This window comes from Equus asinus, chromosome 1 (genome assembly GCF_041296235.1).
Source record: "Equus asinus isolate D_3611 breed Donkey chromosome 1, EquAss-T2T_v2, whole genome shotgun sequence".
In the NCBI taxonomy this organism is placed as follows: Eukaryota; Metazoa; Chordata; class Mammalia; order Perissodactyla; family Equidae; genus Equus; species Equus asinus.
The window spans coordinates 201,822,230-201,841,366 of NC_091790.1; the positions used below are offsets into that span (position 1 = coordinate 201,822,230).

Sequence of the window (19,137 nt, forward strand, 5' to 3'; positions counted from 1 at the left end):
CTTAAAAATGCCTGGATGGTAAATTTAATGTTATGGGTTTTTTTTTTAAATGATAATAAAATAAAACAAATTAACGTAAGTCTTTCTCAGTGTTCAACTTCCTTCTGCAGTAGCGACCAGGGACTTTGGACACTAGTCTCTCTCACAATAAAATTCTCTCTCGTTTTCAAATAGCTATTTGAAAGCATTTCAAGTGACTTCTAGCCCGGGGAAAGGATTCTTTGGCCGGGGAGCAGCGTCAGTCTGCGGCCTGAATTGCTGAGGCGGGGCTAGGGAAGCCCCCGGAGGGGATGTGCGACCCGGTAAAGGATGCCCTAAGGGCGGCTGCAGGAGGACAGGGGCGGGGGGGGGGCGGGCAGGCGAAGGTGGACAGTGTCCTCGGGCCCCTGCCTCGGTCTCAGGAAGGCTCTCGGGTACGGGAGGGGCGGAGCTGAGGGCAGCGGGAAGGGGAGGACCCCATCCCGCCTCGCGGGCCGCGCTCAGAGGCGGAAGGCGCTCGTTGCGTCCTGGGGAACCGCCAGCAACCTGCCCATCGCGCCCGCGCCCTCCTCACGGGTCCTTCCCACGGGCGCTCCTGCAGCCCGGCCCCCCAGCCTCAAGCCGAGCCCCGGCTCCCGTTTCCCCACGTCCTGTCAGTAAGCAGTTGCCCGAGGGGCCGCGCCCTTTAGTGACCCTCCGAGGGGACGGCCCCCGGGAAGGTGCGCGCGTGTCCCTCCTAATCCCGGCTGCGCCCGAGGTTCTCACCGTGTGACGGGGCCTCACTTGTGAACTTCCCGTCCGACTGCGTCTGTGCCTCTCTTGTCATCGAAACTGCTTCTAGAAACCTCTTCCTCCTCAGAAACAGAAAGACCGAGAGCCTGTCAAGCGGGCCCGCCGCTGCCTCTCCTCTCCGCGGCCCCCAGCCCCCTTAGGATTCCGTTTGCTCGCAGCTGCTTCCATGGGGCCAGCAGTGGAGCCAGGGGAGCAGGCGGAGTGTGGGGGTTCTGAGACGGTCACAGGCCAGGGGACAGGACCGAGGTACGTGTGTGTGGTGTGCAGACATGTGTGGGGCGAGGATGTGAAAGGGGAGGGAAGAGGACCGCCTGGAGGGCCGGATTCCAGGGGCCCTGGGACGGTTCCTCCTGATGCAGCGGGTCTCCCCAGCCTGGGAGAGCAAGCTGGTCGGGAGGGAGCACAGAGGCTCAGACCCCTGGGGAGTGGAGCCTTCCGGCAGCCCTCTCAGGAGGAGACTGTGCTTCCTTCCGCCAGGGCTGAGATGAAGGCCGGGGGCAGGGGGAGGAAAAAGAAGGCGGGAGGGGAGGGTCCCCCTCCCAGGAACCCCTGGACTTCTGATTGTGCCCCAGAGCAGCCCCTGGTCAGCAGGACCTACTGGGGCTGCCGGCCACAGGGCACAGGGGGCTCGCTGTTTGGACTCTGATTTTCCATATTCACTTTTCTGATATTCCCAACCTTGCGCACTTAGGATCCACTAGCTGAGCATTGAAGGTGGTCAGTGTTTGCCAAAAATGATGGTTCTGATTTTCCCTACATTTAGGCCACCGGGGCCCTCAACCCATGAGCTCTTCCCCTTCCTCCTGATGACTGACCTGCTGGGCTGGGACTGAGTCCTCCCCAGGCTGGGCTCTGCAAGCTTCTCCAACCACCTTTTTCTGTGGGTGTGATATGGGGGAATCCCTGCACCGTTGGAACTTTGCCTGGGTGCCCGCAGCCGTGTCCCCCTCGGGAACATCCTGAGAAGGGGGAGCCTGCTTTAGCGTCTCAGCTAGGGTTCTGGAGACAAAGCTCTGTTTTTTCCCCATGGCCCTGCTGGAGTCTACAGAGTGGCCTGGGAGATGATCACAGGGAAATGCAGCTGTAAAGACGGGGCGAGGGACGGGGGTTCGGTTCTCTTTTGTCTTTAAAGGTATTTTCTATATGCTTGGGAGGAAATGGTACAGGTTGGGCAACTGTATGGGGGGGAACTATGCTGATTCAATATGGCATCACTGGCTGGAAGGAGTTCAGCAAAGACATTAATTTAATCACACTGTGCACTAGGGTGGGCAACCATGTAAACAGAGGTGCTTTCTAGGGAAATAAATTCCTTTCTTCAGACCTGCTGGAGGTCTCTGCTTCCTCTAGCTTGTTGTTTACTCAGTAGTGTCTTTTTTTAAGTTAATGTACAAAAACATCCCACTTTGCTGGCTCAGGATACAAAATAAAGTCACTTGTCTTTTACTTTTCAAAAGGACATCACTTTAATCTTCCTCTCCACTTCTGAAAACTGTTTTTCTTCCTTTCCTCACATCCCTCTCTTTCAGGATCATTCATTCGACACCATTTCTTGAGCATATACTGTATGCCAGGGACAATATTAGGGCCTAGGGACACAGAACAAGACAGGCGTGGTCTCTGCGCTTATGGAGTTTCACACTAAGGGCAGTAGAGAGAAAATAAAAAGACACAACAGACAGCATCAGGCAGAACAGCGTTATGAAGAAAATAAAGGCGAGTAAGGAGATGAGGAGTTGGGGGAGGGTTTCTCTGTAAAGGGATGTGTCCGGGTCCCAGGATGCCCTTCGAAGAGTCCCAACAGCGACTGGACTTAGGCAATGGAGAAGTCCATTTCTCCTTGGCCTGACGTTTCTGGGGCGAGTGTTTGAGGCTGGGGCTGGCCTCTTGGGTTGTGGAGATCCAGGCCGTTCTAGAGAGGAGCCCAGGCCTCTGTGTGCGGCCCGGTGAGCTCTCCTCCCCTCAGCCCAGTCGTTTCCTTCCTTTTTTGGGTGGCGAAGCTTCTCGAAGGAGGGGTCTATGCCCTCTCTTTCCCAGCTCCCCTGCTCCTTCCTTGCAGTTAGGTTTCTCCCCTGAGCATTCCACGACACCGTTCTCCTAACAGGGATGAACTGTCAAATGGCTACTCAGGAAAGGGGCTTTTCTCAGCCTCACTGTCTTCAGCTGAGTTTCTTTCTTCCTCAAGTCAGTCAGCATCTCCTCAGCCGTAAGCGGGTTTATCAGACGCCATCTCCATGTTGTAGGGAGGGAGGTGACCACAGCAGAACAAGTCCCTGTTCTCATGGGACTTATCTTTTGGGGAGACAAAGAGAAAGCGGTAAGCAGGTAGATGCATGGTGTGAAAGGTGGTAGCAGTGGGGCCTGGGGAGAAAAACAGGGCAGTGTGCGGCCCGGCTGCTCTTCAATGCAGGGTGACTGAAGAAGGCCTCCTGCACCACGAGGACAAGACAGTAGAGACCTGAAAAAAGTGCCACTGCCTTGCACAAACCCGGGGGAGGAATGTCATAGCTCAGAGGAACAACCAGCACAAAGGCCCAAGGTTGCAGGTTTGGGGAACAGCAGGGAGGCCGATGTGCCTCTAGCAGACAAGGCAAGGTGGGGAGGGTGGAGATGAGGTCAGAGAGGCAGCCAGGGCCCAGACTGGGGAGGCGGAGGGGCTTGCAGACTGCTCTAAAGGCGTTGCCTGTTCCTGTGAGGGGCTGGGAAGCCATTGGGGGATTTTGGAGGGAAGCGTGACATGATCTGTCTCGTTTTAGCAGGAGCACCCTGGCTCTTGATGGATGATAGACTCTAGGAGGAGGGAGGGAGAAGGGAGACCAGTGATAACATTATTGCAGGAGTCAAGGAAAGAGCTGATGATTGCTTAAATCTGGAAGAATCAGGAAAGGCTTGAGGTGGAGGTGCCACGTAAGCCACGTGGTGAAGAACGGGGAGGAATTTTCCAGGAGGAGGGGTGGCGGAGTGCAGGGTAGGGCATGCTGGGCCTTCTGGGGACTAGAGCTGAGGGGGAAGAGATGGGGGGTCCCTGAGTGTGAAAGGCACCCACAGTTACAGGCTCTGCACTCTTTTCAAGCCCACATGAAATATTTGCAAGAGTTTTATTGGGCCAAAAACTCAACCAAGGACAAATACTTTATACAGATGTCGTTCTCTGACCATAGTGCAGTAAGATTGGAAGTAAAGAAAAAGAGAGCCGGTCTCCCAATATATTTTTAAATTTAATAATTTCTTCTCTTAATTTATGGATCAAAATAGAAATCAGTTGAAATTCAAATGTATTTAAAACTCATCAATGAAAAGAACGGAGGGAATGACAACACTGTGAAGATGACAGTTCTTCTCGAACTATGCCATCAGTTCAATGCAGTGGCCTTCAGGATTTCCTAAAGAAAATTACACCTGATTTTAAAAGTCCTATAGATGACTAAAAAGCCAAGAATAGTGAGACAATTTTGAACAATAGCAAGGTTATAAGGCCTGCTCAACAGAGAACTAAGACTTATTTTAAAGTTGTACTAATTAAGTCATATTGGTTTTAGTAATTAGGGCCTTCTGGTTCAGGAATAGACTAAGAGTCCAATGGACAAAGAGAACCTGGGGTCACTATCGTGGAAATAGGGTCACCTGGCGTCCGACAAAATCATCAGAGAAAGGATGGACTGTTCAACCAATGGTGTTGGGAAATTTGGCTCTTCCTGTGGATTCTGATTCAGTTGGGAATGCTAATTTGTAACTGATGGCGGCTTGCACCGTGCTTCTCAAACTAGAACGTTCATGAGAATCAACTGGAACCTGTTAAATTATAGATTCTGATTCAGCAGGTCCGGGGCGGTGCCTGAGATTCGGCATTTCTACTCTGATCCCAGTTGTTGGCAATATTGCTAGTCCGTGAATCACTCTTGGAGTAGCAACAGCTTACATTGTAAGAATATTAAGTGTTTATTTAACAAAGAGGTGATCTCAAGGACATTCGGGCAGCTCAGTGACGTCATCAGGGATCCTTCTATCTTTCTACTCTGCCGTCCTTCAGCTAGCTTGATGGTGCATGTTGACTTTTTGTTCTCTCATTTGTTACCTCATTGCCCCATGATATCTATCCAGATATCACATTTAAATTCCAAATAAGACAGGGGAAGAGGCAACAACAGGAGCTCTCTACTTGAGTCTGCCCCATCATCAAGAACAACAGCATTCCCAGCAGGCCCAAGCCAACATTCCCTCCACTGTCACCAGGTCACATGGACAACCCTGGTTGGAAGGGAAGCTAGGAGAGAGAGTGTATGAGTTTCGTTTTGCTGCTGTAACGAACTGCCACAAACTTAGTCACTAAAACCCCACAAATTTATTATTTTACAGTTTTGGATGTCAGTTGTCCTAAAATCAAGGTTTTGGGCAGAATTGTGATCCTTCTCAGGGCACTATGGGAGAATCATTTCCTTGCTTTTTCCAGCTTCTAGAGGCCACCTGCATGCCCCTTGGCTTGTGGCCCCTTCCTCCATCTTTGAAGCCAGCAGTGTGGCATTTTCAGATCTCTCTCACTCTCTGACCTCTGCTTCTGTCTTCACATCTCCTCTTTCTCACTCTGACTTTCCTGCCTCCCTCTTATAAGGACCTCTTCCAATGTGCTTACATTGGGCCCACCTGGATGACCCAAGATTATCTCTCCATCTCAAGATCCTTAATCACATTGGCAAAGTCCCTTTTAGCGTGAAAGGTAACGTAATCACAGATCCTGGGGATTAGGACACAGACATCTTGTGGGGGCATTGTTCTCTCTGTCACAGAGAATGTCCAGCTTCCCCCAGTGTGTATAGTGGGTGATGTGTGCAGAGAAGGGGGTTGTTGGATTAGCCAATCAATAGCGTTTGACATTTTACCAATATGGGTTTATTTTAGAGACAAGAGCCCAGAGAGATCCTGGGAAACAGGGTTTCCTGTCCCAATCTCGTCTAAGTCTAGGAATTCAGTAGCCCAAATCCTTGGGGAAAAACTTGAGTCAAAAAGAAAATGTGCTTTCTTGCTTTTCCTCTCTCCCCTCTGCGTGTGAGTTGAACATTGATGTGTTGCTTTTTGTCCCAACAGAATAAGCAGTGACCTGTGTCTGGAGAGCAAGTCAGAGGAGGGCTGCTCCATATCGGAACTGAGGCTTCTCCTCCTAGGGAAACGTGCTGCAGGAAAAAGTGCCACAGGAAACACTCTTCTGGGCAAAGCTGTGTTCGAGTCCAAATTCAGTGTGCAGATGGTGACTGAAATGTGCCGGAAGGAGAAGGGGGCCACAGGAGGGGGGGAGGTTGTGGTCATCGACACTCCTGACCTTTTCTCTTCGGTAGCTGGTACCAATGACAGGCAACGCAACATTGAACACTGCTTGAAGCTCTCTGCTCCCAGTGTCCATGCCCTGCTTCTGGTAATTTCCGTTGGCAATTATACGGTGGAGGACAAAGAAACAGTCGAGGGCATCTGGAAGTTGTTTGGAGCTGAAGCCAAGAGGCACATCATGATTGTCTTTACTCGGAAGGATGAATTGGGGGATGACTCCCTGCAAGATTACATTGAGAATGACAGTTCTCTTAGGGAGTTGGTTCGAGACTGTGGACACCGATACTGCGCTTTCAACAACAAGGCAAGTGAGGAGGATCAGGCCACCCAGGTGAGGGAGCTCCTTGGCAAGGTCAAGAATTTGGTGGATGAGAACCGAGGACCACTTTGCGTGAACTTCAGAAATGAAGGCAATGGATTCCAGGTGAGAATTCTTGTTAAGGTCTCCAAAGATCTCTATGTTGCTAGAGCTAGTGGGATGAAAATAGGCACAAATAAGTGAAATGTTGCGTGGTGCGATGGAACATAGGCTTTGCGTAAGGAGATATTTATCCCTATCTCGAAAGATGAGGCACTAGATGGTAGGTTACTTTGAGTATTACCCTTTGGACTTTGGACTTTATTGGCAAATTATTGGATGCATTTAAGTCCTTACCTAACTTTACCTTTCATAGTATTGGACACACAAGTTGACTCATTAGACCCTCTTTTCCCTTGGCTTCAAAAAAACTACCCTCTTATTTGTTTCCCCTCTCTCTTTCTGGCTACTCTAGAGATTGCTGAGTCCTCCTCTAATGACCTCTAAAAGTTGGCATCTCAGGGTCTTGGATCTAGCCTTTCCTCCATTCTCCACACTCTCTCCTCAGGTGATAGCATATTGGTATCGCTTTGAGCTCCATCTATTGCTAACAGCTTCTAAGTTAGTAATTCTAGTCCAGGTCTGCCCTCTGAGTTCTGACTCCTTTTTCCAATTGCTATCTTGACATCTATCTCCACTGGGCTTTTTTTATAGGATCTCAAACTTTACATGTCCAAACTTTTGCTTTTCCCTCTTAAATCTATAAGACTTCAGCCTTCCTCTCAACTCAGTTAATGGTTGTGCTGCTCACCATGTTCTTGAAACCTAAACCCAGATGTCAGCTTTGAATCCACTGCCAGGTTGCATCTGACCCAAGGTGTGACCGCTGCACCTGGAATCCACCTGCCTTTCTCCATCTCCACTACCACCATTTGGTCCGAGCCAGCCTCTTTTCTTGCCTGTACTAGTTTATAGATAATATACCAACTTTCCCCTCATTCGTTCTTGTGCCTTACCCTCCAATCCCTTTAACATACAACAGCCAGAGTGATATTTTGTTTAATTTTTAAATGGGAATGCAAAATGTATTTGTAACTAAGGAAGATACAAAAATGCAAGCTGTTCCCTTTGAGGAGCTTACCCTTCAGATGGAGTGACTTATGGATAAGAAACAAAGCAGTGAGTCAGTGTGGGCAAACAAATGTTGGTATAGAGAATTCTATAAATCTAAGTGCCAGAGAATGTGAAGCAGGCCAGAATCCAGCATGGGGGCAGCACTGGTCAGAATGAATCTTCTTACAGCTGCTGAGTATTGAGCCCAAACAGGATGGAAATGAGAGGGAAATGGATATTCATTGAGGGCATACTGAGTTTCAGGCACATACCTGAACTGATTAAGTTTTCACAATAACTCTGTGTCCTAATGTTCTGCAGGTGAGGCCCCCGGGGCTCAAGAGAACTGAAGTCATTTGCTCTCTTACCTCCTAGGCCTGAGCTCTCTCTCCCCTTTATGACCATCTGTCTCCCCTTTGAAGGCTGCCTGTAACAGGGATGTCAGCAGAGAGGAGAAGGGGCACAGAATGAGTTTTTATGGTATAACCTGAACACGATACCCTCTAATTTAAAATGCTTCTGGGACTGCCTGCTGTTCTTTGGATCAAGTTCAGAGGCCTTGACCTGACCTGGTCCTCACCCCCTACCTTGCTCTCCATGTGCTGGTCTCACTGGCCTTCCCTTTGGTCCTTGAGTTATGCTCATATCGATTCTAGATCCTCAGACCTGCCGTTTGCTCTGCCTGACACTTCCCTTCTCCCATCCACACCCCCCCGACCCCGCCAATCCTAGATCTGCTTTTATGTGTCCATCTGCCTCAGCTTAAACTCACTTCCTCAGGGAGGCCTCCCTGATTGTCCCCTGGAATGAGCCCCCGCAGCTCTCCTCCCGCAAGGTGCTCCTCACATGGTCATCATCATACCAGGTGATTCCTGTGAATAGATCTGTGATGGGCGCCTCCCCACAAACTCCACGATGACAGAACTTGTATCTGTTTGTTGATCACAGCATCTTAGTTTTGTCTTCTGTGAAACAGAGGTAATAATACTATATATTAAGGATTAAATGAAATACTTTCAAAGCTCTTTGCAAATACTACAAACTTGGTAAGTGTTCAATAATTATTAGCTGTTATTGTTATTATTATAGAAGTATATGAGGGTCAAATAAATTATGGAGATATTAAGGACTTTAACCATCTAAAGACTGAGCAAGATGCCCACTTTTAGGACTCTCACCCAGAAACAAAAACGTTTGTATGTATAAAGATGCACTTACAAGAATATTTATCGCAGCATCTTTTGAAATAGTAAAGCCGGAAATAACCTGAGGTCTACCAGTAAAGCAATGGTTGCGTTAGCTGTCTTTGTTCATGCTATGGAACAAATAGCAGCTACTAAAAACATGGGGCTGATCTGTATAAATTGGCTTGTGCAGATGTACAGGGCATATTATTAAGCAAATTGCAGAACAAAAGCCTAGGAAGATTCTCTATATGTTCATATGTATTTGTGTAAACATAGGAAAACATAGGAGGGTATATATCTGTTTATATAACTGTTATGTGTCTATATATGTATGATTCTACACATATGATATGTATATCTATTTATCATCTATTTATATAACTGTTACTTTTCTGGTGGATTGGAGATGGAAAAATTATTAATTTTTAGATCATACGCATTTGCATTGTAACAAACTTCTGCATTTAAAAAACACGAAAGAATTTGAACCGGGCTATGTAGGGTGAAAGAAGTCCGATAATCCCCGCTGACCGGAGAGGACCCAGGGAGAGAGGCGATCGATGGTATCAGCGGTTCGGGGTAAGGCCAAGTATGAAAGCAGAGGGAAAATTTCCTTGGCCGACATGGAGATTTAACAAAGATAACGCTAAAATACAGTATAGGAAGTTTCTGTGAAAAGCAGATTCATCAAGGTTGCATATCATTGTTTTCACCTTCTCTTTTGGTTCCATGACAATTTAAATTTCAGGAGCGAGTATAAGGCTTCACCAGGCAGGTGGAGGGGATGTCAGTTGTGTGTTTGGCCCCCCCATCCTCTGTTGTCTCCATTTGCCCACCTGGATGGGGAAAGTTCCAAATTTTACTTGATCTCATGTTAGAAGAAGCTTCATCTCTGTACTGGGGGTGCAGTGAGGGAAGAGGACATTGGAGCTACGTGGGGAGCTTGGTCCCCAACCGCCTTCCTTCCCCTTGTTCCTCAAATGCACATCACAGGCACTATGAGGCTAGTTTCTTCTCCCAGGGAGTCCAGAAGCTCTTCCTAAGCCTCTGGATTTTCTTCAGGAATAGCAGAAACTCTGGAAGACTTTGGAAGGAATTGCTGTCACTCTTAGGCAGTGTGGAGAAGCAGTTAGAGAGCTTCAGGAACAGTACCTTGGTTATATGGCATTTGTGGGCTTCTCTGAGTGAGAACACGACCCATCTTCCTATTCTGGGAAAACTGTTGCAGTGGCAGCAGCTGCAGTAGTGCAGTGGGGTCTCAAGATCTACTGTCATTATGAACAGGTCTGCAAAGGCCAGCAAGAACCTTGACCATGGCTTTGGTTTGACCATGTCCTAATGATCGGATTACTCTGAATTATATACAGTCATGCACCGCATAACGACATCCCAGTCAATGACACACCACATATACGATGGTGATCCTGTAAGATTAGTCCCATAGAGCCCAGGTGTGTAGTTGGCTGTACCATCTAGGTTTGTGTAAATACACTCTATCATGCTCGCACAACAATGAAATTGCCTAATGACACATTTCTCCAAACATATCCACGTCATTAAGCGATGCACGACTGCACTTGTGTCTCCATTTCTTTACTTTGCAAAAAGATGAGATTTTAGATCTGTGTACATCATTTTCCCCCGTTATTTTCTAGGATTGTGGGAATGAAGCTACATCTCAGAAGGAGGACAATCCACATGGTAAGATGATCCTTAAAAAATGTTAAGCTCATATTTGTATTCTTTTGAATGCATGATGTGTCAAAGTGAAGTGGAAAAATTATCTAGATGAGTCAGAACAAAAACGCACCCTGGAGACCTAGCTCAGGTCAGTGCCCACCACCTGTCTCCCAGGGAACTCCTAACACTTATGAGTAGGTGCAGTGCCAGCAAAGGTCCTGGACACGGTGCGGGTGTCCCTGGCCTTCTCTGAAATGTTACGGAACTGGGCTTGCCTCTTACGGCTTCTTTCCTGACTCAGTTTCTTCTTTCTGGCCTTGAATCCGTCACTACCCAATTTTTGACTCCTACTGGGAAAGCAGAAATCACACCTTCATGGATAACACTAACTTGCAGAATTCAGTGATGGAGCTCAGTATCCATGTGATGATTGCCACCAATGATATGCCCTGCACACTGCACAAGTCCGTACACATAGCTCTCCCTTGTTCTGCTTAATAGATGCAACGGGCATACCAACTACCTCAACCATCCCATTATTGATGGACTTTCAGGTTATTTCTGGGCCACCTCTGTGCAAGAGCCAAATATTCAGCAGTGAATAAGATAGATGAGATCTCTGTCCTCATAGAATTCCACAAAATAATAATTATAATTATAATTTTAATAATGATAATATTGCAGCTATTATGTGTTTGGAAATATAGAAATCATTTAATCCTCATAAGATATAATATATAATCCTCATAACGCTATATATATATTTCCATCATAACGACCCCATAAAGAAGTTGTTATTATCATTATTCTCATTTTATAGATGAGTAAACTTAGCCAGAAATATGCGAACTCAGGCAGCAGTAGGGATTTAAAATTCTGTCAATGTCCTTCAGCCAAGACCCCCAGGAACATACCTCTTGCTGAACAAAATTGGGTTTATTGACTCATTGCAGTGAGGGGATAGCCCATTGTGGGGAACCATGGGGCATCCAGAATGAGGGTGTTGGAAAGGACTTTTTATAGAGCATGGGCTTGTCTGAGGTGAGTTTGGGGGAAGTAGTAACTTTCCCAAGGGGACATAACAAGGACACAACATCACCAGCATTTCAGGTGCTGTCTTTAGACGCCCTGTTTACTCTCCGTCCCAGACCTGCCGCTCAGATGCTGCGTGGTAGTCCACAGGATGCACAGTGATAGCGCCCTGGAGGACTCAGACTTAATCTTCCCTGTAGTTCTGACTCTGCCATTTGCTCAACGCGTGGGTTGTTGTTGAGCTTAGATCACGGGAGAAGTGTTGGGGACGGGGCTGTGTGGAGGGATGGTTTTGCGGTGCAGGGTTTTACAGAAATCCATTGAGTATAATTTACATAGAGTCAAATGCACAAGTCTTAAGTATACAGCTCAATGACATCTTATGTATCTACACATATATGACCACCGTCTAGATAAAGATATGGAGCATTGCCATCAGATAGCGTGTGGTTTTGTGTCTGGCTTCCTTCACTTAGCATGTTTGGGAGATTCATCCATGTTGCATATCAGTAGTTCACTCCTTTTTTTTTTTTTTAATTGCTGAGTTCTGTTCTATTTTATGAATATGCCACTAAGGGGCATTTTAAACTCAGATTCTCCCTGGTCCTGCCTTAGCCCGTTGACCTCAGGCCCCACTACTTACCTTTGGTAGCAAAATGAGAGGAGCCCTAAGGACCAAGACCAGTGAAGGCCAAGTTTAACACTGTCATTTCCTGGGCAACCTCAAGTCCTTTACGTATCTCTTAATTTGTTCCTGGCACCTCTTGTGGCTTTCACCTTGATGGGTCGCTTCTGACTGGGACTAGAGTTCTCCTGGTTCGGTGCCTTACTGCCGTTCTCTATAAAAATTGACAAGGACGAGAAATCATAAAAGCTATTCACATCTGTGTCTACTGCAAGAAGAGACTCTGAGGGGCTGGCCCCGTGGCCGAGTGGTTAGGTTCGCGCGCTCCGCTGCAGGCGGCCCAGTGTTTCGTTGGTTCGAGTCCTGGGCGCGGACATGGCGCTGCTCATCAGACCACGCTGAGGCAGCGTCCCACGTGCCACAACTAGAGGAACCCACACCGAAGAGTACACAGCTATGTACTGGGGGGCTTTGGGGAGAAAAAGGAAAAAAATAAAATCTTTAAAAAAAAAAAAAAAAAAAGAAGAGACTCTGAGTTTGTCCTTTTCTCCCACAGGGCCAGGGGAGAAGCAGCTGCAGGCTACAGGATGTGAGCCCAACCCTGGAACGCCAGAACTGAAGGTCCTGCTTGTGGGGAAACGTGGGGCTGGAAAAAGTGCTGCTGGGAACAGCCTTCTGGGGAAGCGAGTTTTTGAGACCAAATTCAGTGAACAGTCAGTAACCCAGACGTTTAGGTCTGAGAGCAGAATCTGGAGAGAGAGGAAGATTTCAATCATTGACACTCCAGACATCTCATCTTCAAAGGATGTTGGATCAGAGCTTTCGAAACTCATCTTTCCAGGCCCCCACGCCTTCCTGCTGGTGACCCCCCTGGGCTCTTTCAGTGAGAAAGATAAAGCAGTGCTGCGCACCACCCAGAGCAATTTTGGAGAAGAGTCCTTTCGGTACATGATCATGCTCTTCACCAGGAAAGAAGATCTAGGAGATCAGAATCTAGAGCTGTTCTTAAAAAACGGAAATAAAGACCTCAACAACGTCATCGAGAAATGTGAAAAGAGATACAGTGCCTTCAACTACAGAGCGACAGGAGAAGAGGAGCAACGCCAGGTGGACGAGCTCCTGGAAATGATGGTGGGCATGGTGCAGCGGAACGGGAACAAGCCCTGCTTCCTCAGAGGAAGAGGTAAATAACGAATAGAAAGCACTTCACATATACTTACAAACACGTATAAAATGTACGAGAACTTTTCATTTTCTGAAGGGCATAGAGAAGATAAAAAAGACAGGTCCATTCATTGGCTAACTCTTTTCTCTACCTTGTTCTTTTCTCACATTTTACTAAAGTTATGTCCTTTCTGTGCCCAGTGTCCTGACCTGGTCTTTAATTCTTTCATGACCCGTATCCCATCTCTCCAACTCGATGGTGAGGGTCTTTAGGGAAGGGGTTGACCTTTTGTAATCTCTTGTTTCCCTCGGTGTATCTGTTGTCCAGGGCTCAGCACTCAGTGCTGGTGATGAGAAAGTTCTGGTCATTGGTTTACTCTTCTCTTTCTCTTAGGCCCAACTCTCTCTCTCGACCTCCTTGTCCACTCTCTTGGTTCTTTATTCTTCTCTCTGTTAGAGAGGGGACGCCATTTTGTCTGGCCAGGACAGGGAGCCTGAATGCTCTGATGGGCAGCCTCCACATGGCAGTAGATGGGTTTTATTAGCCCAGTCACACTACTCTATCTACTGCTAAAGCAGAAGTCCCCATATGCTCAGTGCTCCATGTTCTATTGACCTGAACTGAGGTCCTTCCTGCCCACGCCTACTCATGCCATTCTGTTCTGCTTCAAATGTCCTCACTTGGGAAGAACATCAGACCAGGAGCGTATCTGTTTACTGAGTCTCTTCAATTCCTCATGAGATCCAGGTGCTGGGGAGCCTCCTGAAGAATTATAGCCATGTGGGAAAACTAGGGGAGGCTGTGTGGAGAAAGCCCCATTTGAAATGGACTTTGGAGAATGGGTAGAGTTTGGATGACTGAAAAGGAAGCTGGAAGTCATTCCAGAGAGCACAAGCAATTTGAAGCAAGGAGGTCGGACTAAGCATGCCACTTGTGAGGGAATCAAAGGGAATGGTCTTGATGGAAATGGAGGGTTCACACCTCTAGATAACGTGGGATGGGGAGGTTAGACCAGATTAGAGAGGACTTGAGAAGCACACCCTCTGAGGGTGTGGAAGCAGGGACTGAAATACATGGCAAATATGGGGGTGTCAGAAGATTAATCTATTTTTCATCCTGAAAGCATAACTATGAAGATTGTGTTCAGCATAAGCAGTTCAATAATTTCCCCTGGAAGGAAGAGCACAGGATGGGCTTTCCTCCCTCTTTGTTTTGAGGCAGATACTAGTAATTTGGTAAGGAATTCATAATTGAATGTGAAGAGACCTGAATGGAAAAGAGAGAGAGGTCATAGTACAAGTGCAAAGCCATAAGGAAACCCCCAGTAATACACCTTGTAAGATCTCTATGCATCTGTAATTCCATTTATAGGAAAATTTATTCTCCATCATTGTCACCACACAGAATGGTATTAGTGGATATTCATTATGATAACCATGAAGTGCCTTGTGACTCATCAATGAAAGACACAATTAAGGTTAACATGGTTTTAATGAGAAATGGATTTTAGTGTGACTCAGGCAAGGGAACTGGTAATCCATCAAGGGTGTATGTTGTTACTTTTTCATGAAAAGTCAATTCTAGGGAATAATTTTTCAAATACATCAAGGAGATTTTGCTACATTAGCATTAGTTGGCAGTAGGAAGACATAGTCACAGTAGGAACAGAAGACAAAGAGATGAGATGTGTAGACAGGCCCAGCTGAGTAGGTGAAGAGTAATAAAGCCAGTGGCACTCACAAGGTGCCAGGGAGTCAGAGAAGTTAGCAGAAAAAGGGAGCAGAGCAGATTCTGAGATAGGAACAGTGCCCTGTCAGTGCATGAGCACTGGGCAGAGACCATGGTCAAGTCCTGCTTCTGAGTTCACAGACTGCATGACTGGAACAAGCCGTTCCTGTGCTTGGGGATGGAGCTGTCAGGTGAGAGGGCGGCCCTGATGCTCTCGGAGGGTTCTCTGCTGTAATGTATGGTATAACTCTGAATGTCATACCCAGATCAGCCCATGGTTCACAAATCTTTCCCATTTTCCTTTCAACAGAGGCCCTGAGCATTATCCTTGTGGGGAAGAGTGGGAGTGGGAAGAGCGCGACGGGGAACACCGTCCTCGGGAAGGACAAATTCTTGTCTCGGCTTCGAGCGCAGCCTGTCACCAAGACGTGCCAGAGCAGAAGGAGGACGTGGCAAGGGCAGGAGGTCGTGGTTGTGGACACTCCTATGTTCTGCCTGATGCCCGCTGCTGAAGGAGGTCCGTCCCAGCTAGAGCAGGAGGTCGAACGCTGTTGGTCCTGCTGTGGACAAGGGAGCAAGATTCTGGTCCTGGTGCTCCAGCTGGGACGATTCACTCAGGAGGATGAAAAGGTGGTGGGGGACCTGGAGGCCATCTTTGGAGAGGACGTTATGAAATACACTATTGTGCTGTTCACCCGGAAGGAAGATCTAGCGGACGAGAAACTTGAGGAGTACCTCAAGAACACGGACAACAAAGCTCTTAAGAAGATAATTAAAAAGTGTGAGCAGCGAGTTTGTGCCTTTAATAACAATGAAACTGGCCAAGCCAGGGAAGACCAGGCAAAAGATCTTTTGCAAAAGGCCAACGAGCTGATAGGGAGACGTGAAGGGCAGGGCTACCCTCATCACTGGGAGACAGTCAGCAAAAAAATGAAAAATGCCCAGGCAAAGCCCAACACCTCAAAATTACTAAAGAATTTAAAAGATATGTTACTATAGGTAGCTGAAATGCCTAGGGTCTCTTTCACTTAGAGACATCTGAGGTCGAGGGCGGGCATGGGTGGACTGGTAGGCTGGGAAGAGGGTCCATGACTTGGAGGGCTGGGGAGGTAGGTGCATCTCACCCGTGAGGCGGCAGCTCTTTGTACGTAAATAAATTGTCAGGCTGCTGCAGGTGGTAGGGGATTATAAAGGAGAAAGAAGAGATAACGTGGGTAAATCTGGAAAAGGCTTCTGAGGCGAGGCTGATGTTAAGGGTCAGAATCAGGTACACGAGTCACTTTACCCGTGTAGGTGGATTGGAGTCAGGACAGACACTGTGACCAAGGCCGAGGCCAGGCTGCGGCAGAACACAGATCATTACTCAAGAACCAGGGGATCCAGGTATGTCACAGCAAGGCACTGTCCAGCCAACTCCTGGGCATGACAAGCCGGAGAAGCTGGACTCCTGTGGGCCTCCCGGTTCCCAGGGCTGCTTGCCAGGCCCGCTAGCCCCTGAGCCTGTCTCCGGTGGGGCAGGACTCATGGTTAGCAGGTTCCTTTCCGCGTGTGGTGGCCACTCTTTAGTGCTCTTCTCCTTCCAAGCCTGAATGGAAAGTGGGACCCAGCCTACCCTCCCTTGTTGTCTCTCAGGAAATGAACACAAGACTGTGAGGTTTCAAAAGATTTTATTGCTAATCATCACAGTGCAATACAATAACACAAAAATCAGAAGCATGTAAAATTGTCAAGATTAGACAATCTTGCAACGTTCTAAAATTCTAACTATAATTCTAGATTTCCTGAAGCAAAGCTTATGGAAAACCTTTTTGCCCTTTTCTCCTTTTTTATCCCTGAGGGTTAGGAATTAGGTTAAAACTCAGAGAACTCAAACGATGATGGTTTAAACACATTAGGGGCTTCTTGTGGTTCATGTCAAGAAGTCCAGGAGTAGGCAGTCTGAGGCCAGTGTAGTATCAACATTCCAGCTTCATTCCATCTCTCTGCCCTAGCTTCACTGGCATGCAGCCTCCATACTGAAGGCTGCTTCTTGGTTCCAAGATGATGGTGTTCTACCCATGGCCGAGCCGATTATACTGAGAGCTGCCTGATGTGGTGGTGTATGAGACGAGAATGATGGAGTCTTCTTCCTGGTTGATGTCTGGTCAGATGTGTTCACTATTAGCCACTTTACACACGCTTTGAGGACAGAGTCTATGTCACCTGCTTTTGTTTTTTGAAAGCAGGTTACCTTCAAGATTAATCCATTTATAAGAAGGTGGACAGTCATCATTAATACTTTTGTCCCCTATATAACCCTTAATATGACAAATTCTGGAAAATATGTGTGTAAATATATTCAGTTGAGTGAAATAATAAAGATGAATTATATTATAAATTCCCGGCCTCCTGATTCCCATTCTTCTGACTTGGGAGAAGAGCATGCCTCCATGGAGAGGCAATGGAGATGTTTAGATCCCTTGACTCTGGTGAGGTTTTGCATCTTTGGTGCCTGAAGACCTTTAGACTGGGTGAAAGCCACTTTACTGGGTCGCTGCCAGCTGAAGACACTTCCACTCTGGGCATTTCACCATAGCAAGGACAAATAAATGTAACCGTATTAGAACCAGGAACATGGGAGGAATAATGTCTAGAAGGCATTTTGTGCCTCTTCCTAGAGTTTCCCTTCTGTCTGCAGGCAAGAACAAATCCCAGTGTGCTACCCAAGGTTGAGCAGGCGACACTGGGAGCTGCATGAGGTGGGGGATTGAGGGCTAAGCAACGTGGCATCCTCTCCCAGGTAGGACCTAACATACATCTTCACTTTCCTTAGGACCACTCTTGAGGCAGGTGACAATACTGCTGTGTGAGTTCCTCTGAGAAGCACTGCCAAGAAAGAGTTAGGAGTGCAAGAGGTTTACTGGGGGTGGGGAACAGAGTAATGCCTGTTAAAGATAAAAGGGAGGAAGCAGAACTGGGCATAGAAAGTCTTCAGACCATGATGCGGATCTGACCCCTGCAAGAGGAAAGGGGGAAGGTGCTGAGTTAGGTAGGGAGAGCCTCAGATCTGACAAAGCCTGGGCCATCTCGATAGAGACTTCTGGGGTGAAGGCTGACCAATAGGGAAGTCTTGCATTGGGCAGAAGCTGGTAGCTCTGCTGGGCTCAGCTTTGGCTGGAAATGCCTGGGAAGAACATGGCTTTGGCTCAAAAGCTGAGGCAGATCCTGAAAGTGTTGCAGCTGGGGGCTGTCAGCTAAGTGCACTCCTTGGAGCAGATGGCAAGTTTTCTTTTCTTTTCTCTTTTTTAATGCTTTATTTTAGATCCTCAGAAACTATTCATCTTCATGCTGGGTTTTTAGCCTTTAACCAACATCTCCCATTTCCCCCGGCCCCAGCACCTGACAACTATCATTCTACTCTCTGTTTCTATGAGTTAGACTTTTTTAGCTTCCGCATGTAAGTGAAATTCTATTTGTCTTTGTCTCTCTAACTTATTTCACTTGGCATATTGCCCTCAGGATCCATCCTTGTCATGGCAAATGGCAGGATTTCCTTCTTTTTAATGGCTGAATAATATTCCATTGTATATATTACCATGTTTTCTTTATCCATTCATCTGTTGACAGACACCTAGGTTATTTCCATATTTTGGCTATCGTGAACAATGCTTCAGTGACTATGGGGGTGTAGATATCCTTTGAGATCCTGATTTCATTTCCTCTGGATAGATACTGAGAAGGGGAAGCTGGATCACATGGTAGTTCTATTTTTAATTTCTTGAAGAACTTTCATGCTGTTTTCCATAGTGGCTGCAGCAATTTATATTCCTACCAACAGTACACAAGGGTTCCTCTTTATCCACATCCTCGCCAACATTTATTTCTTGTTTTTTTGATAATAGTCATTCTGTGGGTGTGAGGTGATACCTCATTGTGTTTTTTTTTGTCAAGAAGATTGGCTATGAGCTAACGTCTGTTGTCAATCCTCCTCTCTTAAAATTTTTTTTCTCCCCAAAGCCCCAGTAGATAGTTGTATATCCTAGTTGTAGGTTATTCTATTTCTCCTATGTGGGATGCCACCACAGCATGGCTTGATGAGCAGTGTGTAGGTCCGTGCCAGGATCCGAAGCAGTGAACCCTGGGCCACTGAAGCAGAACACGCAAACTTAACAACTCGGCCACGGGGCTGGCCTCAAACATCATTGTGGTTTTGATTTGCATTTCCCTGATGATTAGTGAT

At 47.1% G+C, this 19,137-nt stretch overlaps 1 protein-coding gene across 1 annotated transcript; it reads left to right on the plus strand.

Moving 5' to 3' along the window:
- The first annotated feature begins 422 nt into the window (after window positions 1–422).
- GIMAP8 (GTPase, IMAP family member 8) lies at window positions 423–17,295 on the plus strand. Its single transcript, XM_014830532.3, has 5 exons — window positions 423–1,017; window positions 5,854–6,514; window positions 10,344–10,389; window positions 12,582–13,208; window positions 15,229–17,295. The coding sequence occupies exons 1-5, from the start codon at window positions 938–940 to the stop codon at window positions 15,915–15,917; spliced, it is 2,103 nt and encodes a 700-aa protein (XP_014686018.2). The 5' UTR covers window positions 423–937; the 3' UTR covers window positions 15,918–17,295.
- Window positions 17,296–19,137: the final 1,842 nt, after the last annotated feature.